Source organism: Arachis ipaensis, chromosome B6 (assembly GCF_059453495.1).
Source record: "Arachis ipaensis isolate K30076 ecotype BB chromosome B6, ASM5945349v1, whole genome shotgun sequence".
Taxonomy (NCBI): domain Eukaryota; kingdom Viridiplantae; phylum Streptophyta; class Magnoliopsida; order Fabales; family Fabaceae; genus Arachis; species Arachis ipaensis.
In genome coordinates, this window is record NC_142441.1 from 17534475 (window position 1) to 17552569 (window position 18095).

General features: G+C 38.3%; 1 protein-coding gene and 1 pseudogene across 2 annotated transcripts; one reads left to right on the forward strand and one right to left on the reverse strand.

The window, feature by feature from the left end:
* Positions 1 to 3680: 3680 nt before the first annotated feature.
* Positions 3681 to 12471, reverse strand: LOC107646432 (glycine-rich domain-containing protein 1-like; annotated as a pseudogene). The gene is made up of 8 exons (XR_015885912.1): positions 12441 to 12471; positions 12157 to 12349; positions 7104 to 7164; positions 6386 to 6756; positions 5714 to 6254; positions 5370 to 5553; positions 4935 to 5090; positions 3681 to 4390 (listed from the first exon to the last, which is right to left on the reverse strand). The product of XR_015885912.1 is annotated as a glycine-rich domain-containing protein 1-like (transcript).
* Positions 12472 to 13878: 1407 nt separating this feature from the next.
* Positions 13879 to 17626, forward strand: LOC148554746 (protein FAR1-RELATED SEQUENCE 6-like). The gene is made up of 9 exons (XM_088490470.1): positions 13879 to 14001; positions 14728 to 14787; positions 14877 to 14936; positions 15035 to 15771; positions 15867 to 15910; positions 15970 to 16216; positions 16889 to 17225; positions 17415 to 17483; positions 17570 to 17626. Exons 1-9 carry the CDS (start codon positions 13879 to 13881, stop codon positions 17624 to 17626), a joined length of 1734 nt encoding a protein of 577 aa, XP_088346596.1.
* The last annotated feature ends 469 nt before the right edge of the window (positions 17627 to 18095 follow it).

The following is an 18095-nucleotide window of genomic DNA, read 5'->3' on the forward strand; positions in this document are numbered from 1 at the left end:
ATGAAAAAGGAACATCCTGATGCTTAATAGAAGTAACATCCACTTAAATCTTTGCAAAAACAATCAGGTACCTACATGGAGAAACATGAGAAACATGCCGAGTAGGGTTTTAAAAAAAAAGGTCATGCAATTCTTAAAGAAATGCAGTCTTCCACATCTACAACACAAGAAAACTCAAAAAATGTATAAAGTAACATCTATTTAGTATGAAAAAGGAACATCCTGATACTTAACAGAAGTAACATCCACTTAGATCTACACAAAAACAACCAAGTACCTACACGGAGAAACATGCCGAGTAGGATTTAAGAAGTAACATCTACTTAGATCTACACAAAAATAACCAAGTACCTACACGGAGAAACATGCCGAGTAGGATTTAAAAAGAAAATGCCATACAATTCTTAACAAAATACAGACATCCACAACTACAACACAAGAAAACTCGAAAAATGTATGAAGTAACATTCATTTAGTATGCAAAAAAAACATCCTGATGCTTGAGAGAAGTAACATCCACTTATCATGAATTTTCTAGGTATCTTTTTTCTTCTGTGGTATGACCTTAAAATCTACATGTCTTCTGCAATGGATGGCGAAGAAGGAAAAAAAAAGAGAAGGATAAGTTCCATAGCCGAATCCACATGTGTGTGTCTCTTGATGGTGGCGCGCGATAGTCAGCGGCGAGGCTTTTCAGCAACATAAATCAGGTAATTTTATAATATGTAAAGATCTTTGGGTAAAACTGCACACAGGCAAAACTTTCAATATAATTCCACGGAAATATATATAATAACCATACATTGTCGCCATAAAAAAATTACTGAAATTCACCGATTCAAGTAAGGAACAATAGTATTAAAAACAAGTGACATACACTATATTTGAATGGGATAGAGTTTTAATTTTTTTAAACAAAACCATCCATTATCTAATGACAGCAGCATTCAATATCTAGTTACATGAGATCCCTGTTCTTGCTATAATTTTAAATGTACATATTCAAAACACCTCTAAATTTAATTAATATTACAACATTTAGCAATTCAAAAAAATTAAACGCCCAAATTACCCTTACAAAACAAAAAGTCTTTGTAAAGCGTGCATGCAGAATCCACTAATTCAGAGAACAAACAATAATACAGGAACAAGCTAAATCATCAACTTTTTGAATCGGAAAGAACAAAATTTTCTTTAAAAAAAAGCTATACAATCTATAATAACATCCAATCTATAATCGCATCTAATTCAGCATTATTAAACACAAATCAAAGAAAAAAAATCCCAATTATTTCTTCCTTCCAATATAGGGTTTGAAAAAAGAAACAGATATATTCAAACGCGATAAAAATAGAAACATGAGACTCACGGTGGGAGGGTGACGGCGCAGCGGCGGGTAGCGCCGCAAGGAGAAAGGTCGGCAACGATGGTGGGCATAGACGTCGCTCAGAACGCGCATGGAGGCGCCGGCAAAGACGATGCCTGGAACTGGGTGGAGGCGGCGGATTGTTCGGCACGGTGTTGGCGAGAACACAGAGATCGATCGACGCGGCGGCAGCGACGTTGAACGGAACAAAGCTCGCAAATGACAGCGTTGGCAGTGGAAGGCTCGGCACTGGTGGCCGTTCCACATTGACGTGACTTCACCGGCCGATGACGGCGACGCAGCAGGGGTGGCGAGTGAGGGAAGAAGAGGAAGGATTGTGCGGTGAATTTCTGAATATGAACTTAAAAGGTGAAAGATGATGTTAGGGTAACTATTGAGTTTTTTGGGTGTTTCTTTAGTTATTTGGGCTTTTTGTTACTAAGCCTATTTGAGTTGGCTGGTAATTGACAGATATTGAATTGGTTTCCTAGCGAAATTAATGCTGTTATATGTTACATGTGCTATAAAGACACATCTTAATGTTATAAATTAAAACTTTTTTATTAAAAATATAAAAAATTACATTTTTAATATATTTATTAAGAAAAAGAGATAAAATTTCGTTAATAGTAATTTTAATATATATTCTAAGAATACATATAACTAAATTTTAAATTATATTAGGATTTAGGCCTCTGTAAATTAAACTTATTATTTTTAATGATAATATAAATTAAAGTTATGTAGTTGAGATTAAGGATTTATATTATTATCATATTTAATCAAGAGTAGCCTGGAAAATCATGACATCCATCACTTTCGGTTGTGAAACAAAGCACATCACAAATGGTGATCATATGGAAGCCATCATCAAGGACCTCCACAACAAGACAAACCAAGGCCTTCAACAATTGCATTATTAGCAGCCTTCGACAATCATAGTTTTATGGGGAAAAAAAGTATAATGTACAAAATAAGTCAAATGAAGTGAGTGATCACCGTTAGAAAATTACTTTTAGTAATTATTTATTTTATTTTTAGCTATAATTAAAAATTAGTTGTTTTATATTTTGTAGTTAAAATATTTTAATAACAATTATATAATTATTAATAAAATTTTTTTATTAATCATAAAATATATAATTACTATTATAACATATAAAAATAATGACAAGTATATAATTATTATAAAAATATAAATTAAATAAGACATATAATGATTATTATATTATTGCTATTAAGAGTTTATTACTAGAAATAAGTTTTGGTATAGTCGATAACGAGTTATTTTAGATTCTAGCGGGTTATTGCTTTATATTTATAAAAAATATTTTTTAAGAATGGAAAAATGATAAAACCATCAGATTACGTTTTATTTTTTGTTCCATATTTAATCAGAATATTTCATTGACCAAGAATTCTAATTAGTATATATTGATTGATATATTATATTACACCAATTCTATACTACAAGTGTTATTAGAGGTGAAAACTCAGGTGCAGTCAACTTCACGTAAAATTGATAAAATTGATAACCGAAAGTTATTAAATAAAAATTTAATTAAATTAGTTAAATTATTTAACCTTCTCAACTATTAAGTATTAACTTTACGTGCCCTTTTGACCGTAATAAGACTCAGTTTGCTAATGAATCTCTTTATTGGTTTGAGAGGAGCCTCATATGACCTCTATTATTCCGGCTCTCGATTCAGAGAGGAAATGCGCATTTGTATCATTTTGGAGTCCCCATTTGGATGATCTACAGTGGCAGCGTCCGCTCTAAGAGATTGAAGCTTGGCCGATGGGAGTAGGAGGCCATACTCGGATAGAGAAGCCAGTGATTAAGTTATTGACTTTCCTGACCAGAGAAAGAAGTAAGCAGAAAGCTCATCTTCTTTTCTTGGTCTTGCTATTGACTTAGACCTCGGACTGTTATTAGAATAAAGTGTTAATTCATCTAATACATATCACATTGCATGCCTTTGGAGAATATATCAAAAATATATTTGATGATGGGAAGATTATCATTAAAAATGCATCTTTGTTAAGTATGGCAATTGATAAAGGAATCGCATATTGTTTCTTACAACTTTGATTATCCAAATCCACAAACTCCACATGTGAAGAAAAGATTTTGCATGCAAGCATGATAATATCAACATAATACCCCATGCACACTTGATTCTTAGAACATCACACACGCATGATGTTACAAAGGAAAGGCATAACAGAACAGAACACATGAAATGCTTGGCATCATTATTGCATATTCAACTCTCTCATGTTTATTTAACAAGAGATTAATAGTGCTAATTACAGAAATTAAAAGCTGATATTCACAAATCACCAAAGCAGGCTTCATGTTCATCAGCCACTGCCTTATCACTGTCCATAAAACCACCACCACAACCACCGCAACCACCACCACAACCGCCACACCCACCACTCTTATTCATGTTCTCACCTCCACATCCCCCTGCACCACAACCGCCACAACCACCACTCTTTACCATGCTACCACACCCTCCACCGCAACCACCACAACCGCCACCACAACCTCCGCAGCCACCACTCTCTACCATACTTCCACACCCTCCCCCCGCAACCAGCACCACAACCACTTCCGCAGCCGCTACTCTTTACCATGTTTCCACATCCTCCTCCACAGCCTCCGCCACAACCAGAACCACACCCAACACCACTTCTAACCATATTTCCACACCCGCCACCACAAGCACCAGCACCGCAGCCTCCACAGCCACCACTCTTTACTTCATTGTTCCCAAAGCCTCCAGCCGAGCCTCCAAGTTTTTTTGTCAACCCTGCAGCATCTCCACTTGACAATACATTATTGATGTTTGAGTCCACTCCCTTCAGCTCTATCTTATCTTTTGCCTCATCTGAACCATTCACCTTCAGATCTTTGCTCTTAGCAATGATGCCTTCAAACCCTTCTTTCTTCATCATGTTAGAAGCAACGAAAGCCAATATGATCCCAGGCAACACCATCCATTTTTCTTTAGCCTGTTCAATTTTACACACAGGTTAATATAAAATAATGGGACATTTTTATGTGCATTCTTGTGTATATAGTAGTATATTTCATCTAATATACAATAAAAAAGGTGAATACTACAATGAAGACTTTATAATTGTTTTCGTGTGAAAATATATTCTTTTGATCCTTGGACGATGGATTGTATAATTAGATTTTAATATTTATAAAAATGTTGCCTTTGTTTAAAATGTGGCTAAATAAATAAATCATACTTTTAAATAAAATATCTTCATAAGAAGATGTTTTTGTTATATTCATTTGAGTAGTTGCCATAAAAAAATATATACTTATTTATTCTCGTATGCCAAGTTAAAACATACTCTTCTATAGGATAATGTTTCAGACCCATATAAGATAGGTTTGACGTATGTCAAGTTGGTGCCTGATGGGTACGAAATCGGATAAGTATAAATAATACATTTCTTAAATTGTTTGGAGCACTCATCACTTGATAGCTTGAAGAATATTTAATCAAATTGAATGATGTGCCTTAGCATGAGGGTATGGTACCATGACAATTCTTGATCTCAAGTCAAGCAATGCTACTGCTTTGCCATAAGGATCTTCTGTGGAGAATTCGACTGCGGTTAACAAGCCCGTTTCATTTGCTTGTTTCCTATGGTGCCTAGCTTCATAGTCTAGCTTTCTTCCTGGGAAGAGCTTCACCTGTACCAGAAATCACAAGAGTTAGTGATCAGTTTCTCATAGATTTCAAATCCATCACCACGTTCAACTTCACTGAACAAGGCTATCATGAAATAATGTAAATCGGAGTGAGGTAACCCAATCAATGGATACACTTAAGCATGCAAATCTTGTTTGCCGTCAAGAAAGTATGACAGACTTGTTTCACTAAATAGGGTCAACTACATGGATCAAACAACACTAAAGTTTCCCTGCATGCCAATATATTTTACAAACAAATGATTTTGAATAAATACATACCATCGTGGAGCCAGTAAGCTCAAAGAGATGATCATCATTTTTTATTTTCTTAAACAACCAGAGCTTGTTCATAACAGACCATCCATCTTCCGTTGAGTTAGCTAGAACTCGAGTTTCACCGGAATTCATAAGGCCAACAACCTCCTTTCCTATACTTCCTGTGTTTTCTGAGTCCTTCAAGTCCCTTCAATATAATAATAAGTGAGAAGGCCCACTAATATTGTTTGTTGCCGAACCAAATTTTATTGGAAATCATATGGAAAAATGATCTCATTGTTCGAATTGGCGGCATAACCATGAGGAATCAATGCATGCATTTATTTCAAGTAGTTCCTAAACTGTACCTCATTAGAAGGCTTATGAATGTGGTGCCAGTTTCATCTGTGGCATGAGTCCAGCTCTTGGCATGGCGAGCCCTAACAGAAAGATTGAAGAAACATGCATTTTTCGAAAATGGGGATGACTGAGTCATTTCAAGCACATATGGAGCAGAAACTGGGACAGTAAAGGAGATGGCTACTCTTAACATGATTGGCTTTGAGCTAATTGTACTAGAACATGGTACCAACTCCAACCATTTCTCAACAGAGAGTTGTGAAACTGGGTCTAGATAGTCTTTCATGGGGAATGAAGTAGATCCCAATGTCTTTGCTGATCTTCTAATTGCTATGCTAGAAGAAGAATGTGACATGAGCTCAAAATGTAGCTCCCCTGTAGTTGCTCACACTGGAATGATGCAACTTGTTTTTCTTTAGATTCTGACAAAATACTTAGTCTCCTTTTAGCATTAAGAAATGCATCAGGCTGTGATTTGGAAAATATGACATGAAGACCTCTTTCTTGTCCCTCGGGTAAGTTTTTAACCCCAACAAACTCTAACAGAACCTGAAAAATAATTCAGGCATAAATTACATCTACAAGAACGTAATTCTAAGGTCGAGTTTATGCTTTCCCCATTTCAAAATCTCTGTCAATTTAAGCAAAGTAGTTAAGTGAAATATCAATGTATAAAGTACCTCCACGATTTTCCGATATTGTAGCAAATTTTCATGCGGATTTTCATCTGAAGGAACAACCTTCTTGTACCAAATGTGTTTTCCCACTGTTTTGTTGTTCCAGAAAAACCATTATCCAGTTTCCGTCCTTTAGTTCTGTCTGAGTCTGTATCATCATGTTCCAGTACTTTTCCAAGTGCTTTGTTGAGGTCTTTACAATAAGAAGCTGGATGTAACTGGTGAGAGTGCCAGATTAGGTCGATGTCGTAAGTCGGAACACAGAAGCGCTTGATACCCTTCTCCTTGTTGCTCTTGATAAGATACAGGAAGCCTTTGTACCTGGCCACGGCTTCCCTGATGAACAGATCATTTTTCATGTGGGGTCTTGATACCTTTCACGAAGGAGAAATATAGGATCCATTCAGAAGATAAACGTTTTATGAACTTTCAATGAACAATAATTGACCATTAATAAAAGAAACTACAAAATAAAAAAATTCCCAAAACCACTTGTTATTCAACTAGAAATAGACCAACCAGTGACTTGTGGACTAATCTCATTTGGTAACTATCTCATGACAGAAATATAGAGATACTAGAAGACATAAATCTGTTCCGAACAGAATACATATATAAAAAGCAAGGGAAACATCTCTATCTTGGGACAAAATTTTCCCAAATTTGTGGTTACTCAAAAACCTGAGACTAGAAATAGACAACAACACGAATTCTCCATTACCTGGTAAAAGAATGGACTCTGCCTCTTGGCAGCTGAAACCAGATCATATTTGGTGTATTTTGCAAGACTTGAAATACACGAATGGAGTGAGACAAGGATTGTGTTTTGGATGAATTTCTTGAGAGAATCATCTCTCAGCGTCAATATATATATATATATATATATATATATATATATATATACATAGGTACAGAAATAAAATCCCTTAATACTAGGAGATACAACAGAATCAGATATCTAAAAACAGAAACTATATCAAATCAAAATAACTTATATAAAGCCTATATCTCTAATATGATATTCAACACTCCCCCTCAAGCTGGAGCATATAAATCATATGCACCAAGCTTGTTACATATGTATTGTATCCGAGGACCCCGGAGAGCTTTGGTGAAAATATCTGCAAGTTGATCGTTGGAGTTGACAAAGGCTGTTACTATTTCTCCACTTTGCAACTTCTCCCTTATGAAATGGCAATCAATCTCTATGTGCTTGGTCCGTTCATGAAACACAGGGTTGGAAGCAATATGTAAGGCAGCTTAATTATCGAACACCAGTTCCATCTTACTCGGCTCACAAAATTTAAGTTCCTTAACTAATTGCTTCAACCATATAAGTTCACATGTGGCAAGTGTCATAGCTCTATATTTAGCTTCCGCACTAGATCTTGCTACAACATTTTGCTTCTTACTTTTCCAAGATATCAAGTTTCCACCAATAAAAACATAATAACCAGATGTAGAACGTCTATCAGATGGAGATCCTACCCAATCTGCATCAGTATACCCAACAATCTGGTTATGTCCTTTATCTTCATACAACAAACCTTTTCCTGGACCACCTTTGATATATCTAAGGACTCTAACAGCTGCGTCCCAATGACTATCGCATGGGGAGTCAAGAAACTGACTTAGGATACTTGTGGCAAATGAAATATCTGGCCGAGTGACTGTCAAATAATTCAATCGGCCAATTAATCTGTGATATCTACCAGGATCTGCAAGAGGTTCTCCTTGATCTGGACTAAGTTTTGTGTTGGGATCCATTGGTGCATCTACAGGTCTAGAATCCAACATTCCAGTTTCTTCAAGAATATCCAGAGCATATTTTCTCTGTGAGATACAGATCCCAGCATTAGATTGTGCCACTTCAATTCCTAGAAAATATTTTAACTTCCCCATATCCTTAGTCTGAAAGTGATCAAACAAGTGTTGTTTTAACTGAGTGATTCCCTCATGATCATCTCCAGTAATGACAATATCATCCACATAAACAACCAGATATATGGAGGTCGTGGAGGAAGAATGACGGGAGAAAACTGAATGATCTGCTTCACTCTGAATCATGCCAAATTTAGAAATAACAGCACTAAAGCGACTAAACCAAGCTCGAGGGGATTGTTTCAAGCCATATAAAGATCGGCGTAAATGACATACTAAGCCGAAAGACTCCCCCTGAGCAACAAACCCGGGAGGTTGCTCCATGTATACTTCCTCCTCGAGATCACCATGTAAGAAAGTATTTTTAATATCAAGTTGATGAAGAGGCCAATGGCGAATGACAGCCATAGAAAGAAAAAGACGAACAGAGGCCAACTTCGCAACAGGAGAGAAGGTATCACCATAGTCCAAACCAAAGATTTGAGTGTAGCCCTTAGCCACAAGGCGGGCTTTTAATCGATCAATGGTTCCATCTAAGCCGACCTTAATAGTATAGATCCAACGAAAACCCACAGTAGATTTGTCCGGTGGCAATGGAACAAGATCCCAAGTACCAGTAGAATGTAAGGCAGACATCTCCTCAATCATAGCCTGGTGCCACCCTGGATGTGAAAGAGCTTCTGCTGTTATTTTGGGTATAGAAATAGAAGACAAAGAGGAGTAAAAGCATAGTGCGAAGATGATAAACAATAGTAACTAAGAAAATTATAAATAGGATTAGGATTACGGGTGGAACGAGTACCTTGTCTGAGAGCAATAGGAGGACTACTGCTAACTCCCGAAGAAGGATCCAAGGACGGTTCAACCACGGGTTCAGGAGATGAGTTATCTTGGACTGCAGGCCGTGGGCGGCGATGATAAACCTGGAGAGGCTTTGTGGGAATAGGAGGCCCATCTAAGTACGGAACAGGAAGCACCTCCGTAATGGAAGGTAAAGTGATGTCGGGTGCAAAGAAAAAAAGGGTATTCTCAAGAAAAGTGACATCTGCAGACACGAAGAAATGATTAAGAGCTGGAGAATAACAACGATAACCCTTTTGAAATCGAGTGTACCCTAAGAAAACACATTTGATAGAACGAGCAGTTAACTTGTCTTTGCTTGGGGTAAGATCATGGATGAAACAAGTACAACTAAAGACTCGTAGTGGAAGAGAAAAAATGTGCTCATGAGGAAATAAAATGGAATGAGGAACTTGATTTTGCAAAATAGAAGAAGGCATACGATTAATTAAATAACATGCAGTCAGAACAGCCTCACCCCAAAACTTAAGGGGAACATGAGTATGGAGAATAAGAGTGCGAGCAGTTTCAATCAAGTGACGATGTTTACGCTCAGCCATACCATTCTGTTGAGGGGTATGAGGACAAGACGACTGATGTAGAATGCCTTGGGAGGACAAGTAAGACGAAAAGGGTGCTGAAAAATACTCATGAGCATTATCACTTCGTAAAATTTTAATTGAAGTTTTGAATTGGTTTTGAATTTCAGAACAGAAAGACTTGAAATGTGCAAATAATTCAGATCTGTCCTTCATTAAATATAACCAAGTGCAACGAGAAAAGTCATCAATAAAGGTGACAAAATAACGAAAACCAGAATGAGAAGTAACACGACTAGGTCCCTATACATCAGAATGAATAACAGAAAAGGGAGACGCAGCTTGTGTATTAACACGACTTGAAAAAGAACTACGAACATGTTTACCTAAATGACAAGTTTGACACTATAAGGTAGCAAGACGAGATAAACTCGGGACCATAGCTTGTAACTTCGAGAGGCTGGGATGTCCCAGGTGATAATGGACCACGTCCGGAGACTCAACAGCAGCAACAGAAGACATAGTAGTAGTGGGTAAGGCAAGCCGATACAGTCCTTGAGACTCACATCCTGTACCAATCGTCTGTTTCGTCCCTCGATCCTGCACAATGACGGAGTCATCAAAAAAGGTAACAGAACAATTAAGAAAACGAGTACGTTGGCTAATAGAAATCAAATTGAAAGGACAATTGGGCATGAAAAGAACAGATTTCAAAGGTAATGTAGGAAGAGGAGTAGCTTGACCTATTCCCTTAGCACCAATTTTAGAACCATCAGCCAAAGTGATAGAAGGAAGAAATACAGGGTGTTCAAGTTTAGAGAGGACAGAAGAAGTACCAGAAATGTGATCAGAAGCACCTGAGTCAAGGACCCCTGGTCCAAGAGAAGAGGAATGAGAGATACAAGCAACAGAATTACCAGAGTGGACCACCGAAGCAACGGGAGCAGATGTCTGCTTTGAAGCTTGGTACTTGAGAAACTCATCATAATTAATGCCAGAGACAAATATCCCTTGTGGTTGTGCGGCGGAGTGAATGTCAGATGGCTCATTAGTTTGGACAACATTAGCTACCTTGGTAGGACGACCATGGAGAGCATAACATTTATCCTGAGTATGACCAATCCTATGGCTATAGGTACAACTAGGGCGAGTACAATTACCACGACCATTACCACGACCCCCACGGTCGCTGCGAGTGGGCACTTGAAAGGACACTTGAGAAGAAGATTGGGATGCCAATTCAGTTTGGTCAAAAGTATGGGTCTCAAGAGAGGGGCCGGATTGCAAGAGTCGTGCAAATACGTCCTCAAGGGAAGGAATGGGTGAGGTGCCCAATATTTGCTGTCGAAGAGATTCAAGTTCAACTGGCAACCCAAGTAACGTAAGTACCAAAAACAGCTTCCCCTGTTGAGCATGATGGTCATCAGCATTAGACACATAGGGAAGGAGAGTCGAAAACTCTTCCTTGACAGCTTCCACAGCCCCAACATAAGATTCCATATCAGTTCTTTGAAGCTGTAAACTACACAGCTTCTTAGCAACATGGTAAAGTCTTGCAATATCATTAGTGTCTAAAGCTTTAGCATGGTCCCACACCTTTTTACAAGTTTTGTAAGCCCGAAACATAGTCAGCTTTGGTGGATCAATGGTCTGCCACATAAGGTTACATAGCTGGGCATCAATCTTCTTCCAAGTGGTTTTGTCAGCGGTGCGAACATCATCAACAGATTTAGTAAGGTGGTCTTCATAGCCTTGGCCCATGAACCAAAGTTCCACAGAATCAGCCCAAGAAAGGTAATTTTTGGCACCCATCAATTTTTCAAAGGTCATTGTAGTGGTTCCAGAAACAACAGATGTTAGAACAATCGGTTTGCCACCATTGGAGTTGGTGTCGGGGGTTACCTTAGAAGACATGATGGCAGATACTCAGAAACGGCTAGAAAACACCTGTAGAAGGGAAACGAGGGCCGGAAAAAGCATGGGCAGCGGAGCGTGACGTTCACGCGCATCTGGAGCGGAGGCGCGTGAGGACCACGCGCAGGAAAAGGGGCGGCGCGTGTCGGCGCGTGCGGCGGTTGACAGCGGTGAAATTTTGGGGACAGGCCGAACTTGGCTTTTCGGTTCTAATTCTGGAGTTGCTTTGGAGTGGGTCTGATGTTTGACAAGGTTTTGGCCGGAAAAACAGTTTCTGACGAAGAGACACAGCTGATAGTGTCAGCTGGTGGGAAAAGGGAACACGACTGAGAGATTGCAGCCGAAAAAGAAGAAAAACAAATAGAAACCAGAGCCAGGTCGGAACCCGCTTTGATACCAACTTGAAATACACGAATGGAGTGAGACAAGGATTGTGTTTTGGATGAATTCCTTGAGAGAATCATCTCTCAGCGTCAATATATATATATATAAACTCCCTTAATACTAGGAGATACAATAGAATCAGATATCTAAAAATAGAAACTATATCAAAACATAATAACTTATATAAAGCCTATATCTCAAATCTGATATTCAACAGCAAGACTTGAAATCCTTTCAGAGATATCCTCTGGAAGAAGGTTAGTCAAATCAACATTGTAGGGCTCATTAGGATACATTTTATTCCATATTTCTTCAGTTTGCCTGCTACAAACTCCTTCAACAGTGGAGACAACACCAAAGTTGTCGAGTATCCGACAGTAAAGTTCCTCGCAGTCAGACTTGTATCTTCCTATGGAATAGAACCAAAACATTATAATTAGCATCTATATTCCATCAAACAATCAGGAACATGTAAATATTTTTCTGGTCTGAAACGCTACCGGGTTTAGCTTGTGACAGTGCCAAACCCATTCATAGTCAAGAGAACTACCAAAGGCCCTTCAAAGGTCCGAGACTGAGAATGTTTCGCGAGCAAGGGAAGCCAACAAGCATTGTACCTAGTTATTCATTTTCATTGAGTTAAACTAGACGAGCAAACCAAGAGTTTGAAGTTTAAATCCTTTCTCATAGGAAAAATATCAAACAGCTGGTAGATGTGAAACTCCATAAACAGCAAGGGAAACAAATAAATATAATCAGAGAATGTTCACCTATAGATTGCCCTGTCAAGAGCAGAACCATCATAGAGGTGACGATTCCTATCTACAGCTGCAAGGAACTGAAGCTATTTTTTTTGTAGCGGCTTCAAGGTCCACACTTACTGCAATCCACTATAATTCTTGCTGTGGTTCCATTCTCTCAATTCAACCTGCAAAACACACTCTCTTTCAGAAACAATCTGGTATAAACTTCAACTGTTAATATACTTTAAGACATATTAGTCAACCATATATGTCATCAAAACTGAAAATTGATCAGATTCTTGTGTTATCAGAAGGAATGGTACCAGACAATGAATGTGGCAAATTCAGATTAAAAAGAGACCTTGTATCACAATTCAGAAGTTGGTCAACCAGAAAGATTAGAGTGAAAAAGAAAGGGACCTAATTTGCAAAACCTTTGTGACCAAAACTTAAAAAAGAGTGTGTTCCTGTTAAGATAAAACACTATGATCATCCACTATGTATCAAGTCAATTGGTTTTTTATTTTGAATCACTACTACAAGAAATAAATAAATAAACAAATAAAAACAATTGACTCATATTTCTTTCCGTTAACAGTTACATACCTGGAAAGTGGAAACAACAAAGGCAAAGAAGGTGTTGGTTCTTGTACAGAAATTTGCTGAAGGAAAATGTGTTTATGCAACAGCTTTTATATATGGAAAAGTATGAGGAACCAATGCTCTTATTATACAATGCATACAATGGGGTTTAATTGAAATTAAAATTAAATTATGGGTAATAGGGGTTTAATTGAAATTAATATTGAATTATGGTTACAATCATTAATTATGAAGATTTGCTAATTTGAATGGTTCAAAAAATTAGGATTCAGTTAAACCAAAACATAAACCATGATCATTTCTCTATGAACGGCGCCGACACAACCAAGAACGCAACCCCTCTCGCCGACGTTACTATCTCATCTTCTCACTGGCTCGTGTGTTATCACCGGAAGTCGCTCCCGGAGACGTCGAGGTCCGCAGTGGTGAACGCCCAGAAGCGCATTTCCAGCGTGTGGCTCCTTCTAGCGGCACCGCATCAAGTCCACCTGCCTAGCCAGCCTGTGGTCTATTCGGTTTATTCATCGTGCAAGATAAAGGAGTTAATATTGTCTCCTCTTTGATATGTCCATCACCGCGTGGTAGTGCGTAAATGGCATGTAAGGTCGTGCAGTCTCTGTGTCATGTTCCATCATCCATTCCTTACCACAATCCATTGAAACCACCGGAGGAAGCTCCAGAACATTTTTTCGCTGACGGTCAGCAGCCTAATAAAGTGAGAATGGTCCATTGAATTTTTCACCATGGATGCTTATTTATATAAGATTTAGATGTTCATCTTTGCATGGAGGATATGAGTGCATTAATGAGTCATGGAATATTAATATGAAAATTTAAACCAGCATGTATAAGCAATTTATTTGGTACACTGGACACGTGGCTAGTTTAGAAGTAATCACCCATGATGTGCTTGATGCCTAGAGAATAAAACGATGAGGAGATTATTATATTGCTAAATATAATAAGATAAAACTAACTGCATTGTTATTGTTAAGACTTTTCCCGAAAATGTAAGCTAAATAGAATAATAAGAGTCATGCATGTTTAGATACATATTATATATATGAGTATACATGATAGATGGCATATGCATTAAAAATGCCACTTTAGTGACATTGGATTCACAAACTCAGTAATGAAATTAGTGCATGTTGGTTGTATGTGCTGCTTTTTGATATCGGTGGTACACAATGTGATGTAGCACAGAGAATATTAGTAGTTAAAATGCTTATATAATAGGTTAAATATAATAGTTTCTATCAATAGGTGAGACTGATGCATTTTTTTCTAAATTAATATGGGTAGGATGATGCGGTCCAGTTATATTTTTGTATCTTTATATATGGAGCTTGGAAAGGATTTTTGTGCATCTCATTTACTAGTGGATTATCTAAATAGTTTTCATGAATCTGATTTTCGGTGTTTGTTTTCGTGATTATAGGCCATGCCAAGATTGGATGTTACTGAGGTTGGAAGTGAAGAGATGGATATTTGTTACGAGGTTTGGATTCTAGTTTCATCCTGTATTATAATGCTTGGGGCAATAACCATCGTGATTTTACATTTTGTTCGTTTATTTTGCGATTATAGGACATGCCGCTTTTGGATCTTTTGCAGGTTAGAAGTGAAGAGATGGATTATGGTCACCAGGTTTGGTCTCAAGTTTAACTTTTGCTAGTCCTGAACCGCATGGTTGATTTGAACATTAACGGTTTTGTTTTATTTTTTTTAATAAATTTGATACTTAGGTACCGGACCACGATGGCCTTCGGAAAGATGAAATACCATGTGTTGGAATGCGGTTTGAGCAATTGCAAATGGCTCATGAATTCTATGTGACATACGTGAAGAAAGTCAGGTTTGCTACTAAGATACGGACGACAACCTGTGATAAGATTACAAATCAACCCATTAACCAAGCTATTCACTATAATAGGGATGGGTTTTGTGTGTCTCGTGTCAAAGCGTCAACGCGGAAGAACAGGATCTCAGCCGCTGGATGCAAGGCAATGATATACGTGAAGTTTGACAAGGAGACGCAAGACTGGTTTTTCTTCAAGGTGGAATTGAGTCACTCGCACCCATGTTCAGCGAGAAAGACGGTGCACTACCATGAGTATAGGAAGCTGACCATGCATGCGAAGTGCGTGATCAAGGATAATGATGAGGCTGGGATTCGACCAAACAAGACTTTCCTAGTTTTGGCAAATGAGTCTGGGGGCCCATCTAACCTGGGATACTCAGAAAAGGATTTACGAAACTTTATTATAGCTAGGCTCCGAACCAGCAACGTCAACGTGGATGTCAGAGAGATGATGAACTATTTCATAAGAATGAAGGACATCAATCCAAACTTCTTCTACGTGGTGAATTTGGACGATGAGTGTAAATTTCGGAGTGCAGTATGGGTGGATGCAAGGTGTAGGGCGTCGTACGAATATTATGGAGATGTTGTGTCACTTGATAGCACATACAGCACAAACAAGTATGGAGTAATTACTATGGGGTTAGTTTTCTTCTTTTTTTTTCCTAGTTTGGTCATGACTGATATTTGTTTTTTGTCGCTGTTTTTCCATTTAGGCATGGATTATCGTTTGCGTCGTTCGTTGGTGTCAACCACCATGGTAAGTCGACCATCCTTGGTTGTGCTCTTATTGGAAATGAGGAAATTCCAAGTTATCAGTGGGTTTTCTGCCAATGGGTCAAGTGCATGGGAACTGCTCCACAGCTGATCATTACGATCAATGCAAATCCATTTCTCGTGCAATAAAAAATGTGTTACCCGATACACGCCATCGGTGGTGCATCTGGCACATTACGAAGAAGTTACCGCACAAGTTTGGAGGTTATCGCCGGTACAGAGAGTTATATGATGAGTTTAATGATATTGTGTGGAACTCTCGGACCGAGAAGTCATTTGAGGATAACTGGTATGAATTCATAGACGAACACAACTTACATAACAACACATGGCTGTCAGGTCTGTTAGTGTACAATTATTTTTTGCTCAATAATTGAAATCTTTTTGGTAGATGGCTTTATATGATTTAATAAAAAGTTTATCTTTCTTTATATAAACCTCTTTGATGATCGACGCATGTGGGTCCCAATATTCTTCAAGGGTGAATTTTGGGCGGCCATGAGGAGCACACAAAGGAGTGAGAGCATGCACTCATTCTACGGAAATTTCTTACATAGTCGGACTAGCTTGGTCTAATTTGTTCACGAATATGACAATGTGCTTGGAATTAAGGAGCAAAGGGAATTGGAGGATGATGCAGTAGACTCGAGAGGGGTTATCCCTTGTGCAACGACCTCACCTATGGAGAGACAATTTTAGCAGGAGTACACTACATGCATATTTAGGAATGTTCAAATTGAGTTTGTCAAGAAGGCTATTGTAGAGTCTCTGTTGTTGCTGAAGAGGGGCCAGTGGTATGCATGAAGGTTGAAGAGGAAAAACTAGTGAATGATACTATTCTTTGTGTTCCGTACGACATCCACTTTGATCGATCCACACAGGAGGTTCGTTGTGAGTGCAATCTATTTGAGAATTCAGGAGTGTTATGCTGTCATTGTCTTGAAGTCTTCCATTCTTACAGGGTGTATAAAGTACCTAATCAATATGTTCTCCCTCGTTGGAGCAAGAACATAAAGCGCAAGCATACTTATGTCAAGAGTAGTCATGACGTCAGTCGGTCGGATGAGAGTCATGTTACATTCAGGGGACTATGTGCACACTTCTACAATATTGCTCAGGATTTTGTAAACAATGATGAAGAAACAGCCTTGCTTCACGCTGCTCTGGAAGAAACAAGAGCTAAGTTGATTGCTCACCGTGTCAAGAAGAGGTCCGAGACTGTGGCGGACTCCCACAACAATAGTGGCTCAATAAGTTCGAACGTTGCCGATGTGATGGACATCCAAGCCCCATCGAAGGTAAACACAAAGGGCCGACCAAAGAGTAAGAGGCTCGGCGCTGCCTGGAGAAGTCATTTAAAAAATCTGCTCGGAGGAAAAACAAGCATGACCCCCCGGTAAATGTGTGTATCAACCTCGACCCAGCATCTTTATTTGGTATAGTACTATGGAAGTAGTTAACTGTGGACCTTTTGTTTTGTTAACCAGGTGGTTTGTCCGAAGTCAACTCAAGATGTAAGATTCGATGGTGTTGTAGGCCTGGCTGATCCCGAACAAGTTGGTGGCTTCATGTCTTTGTTAAGCTCCTTTAGAAAAAGTTAAGATTTGTTATACAATGTATTCATTTTTTTTTTCAATATTAGTGGAAGAGGCTGGTTTCATGGGGTAAACATATAGGGTTTAAGTTTCTATGCAGTTGATCAGAGAATACGATTGGATTGATTACATGAAGCATGTTAATGTCACCCGAGTGAACCTTTTTGCGTTATTTTATTCCAATGAATTGAATGCATAATGAGTATATACCATGGTTTTCCTTTTATTTTGGAGTATCGGTATTCACCCTAAGCATGGATGGGTATCCGTGAGTATTTCTATGTGCAGCGTTTGTTTGTTTTGATTAATTTTGACCAAGTTACACTAGATGTTCATTACAGTAAAGTATAGGATGTTTAGTTTAACTATATCTGTGGATGGTCATTGATCGCCTACTCCAATATGCGCACACATGCCTACTTTACTAAACAACTTTGATAACCACAGGAATCTAAGTTGCAAGAGAAATAAAACATAGAGTCTTTTACGGTAACATAACCAATAAATTCTTCTCCTGTGCAACAACAAAATTCATCCTGGTGTCATTCTAAGATGACTTTAATAAATCCCTAG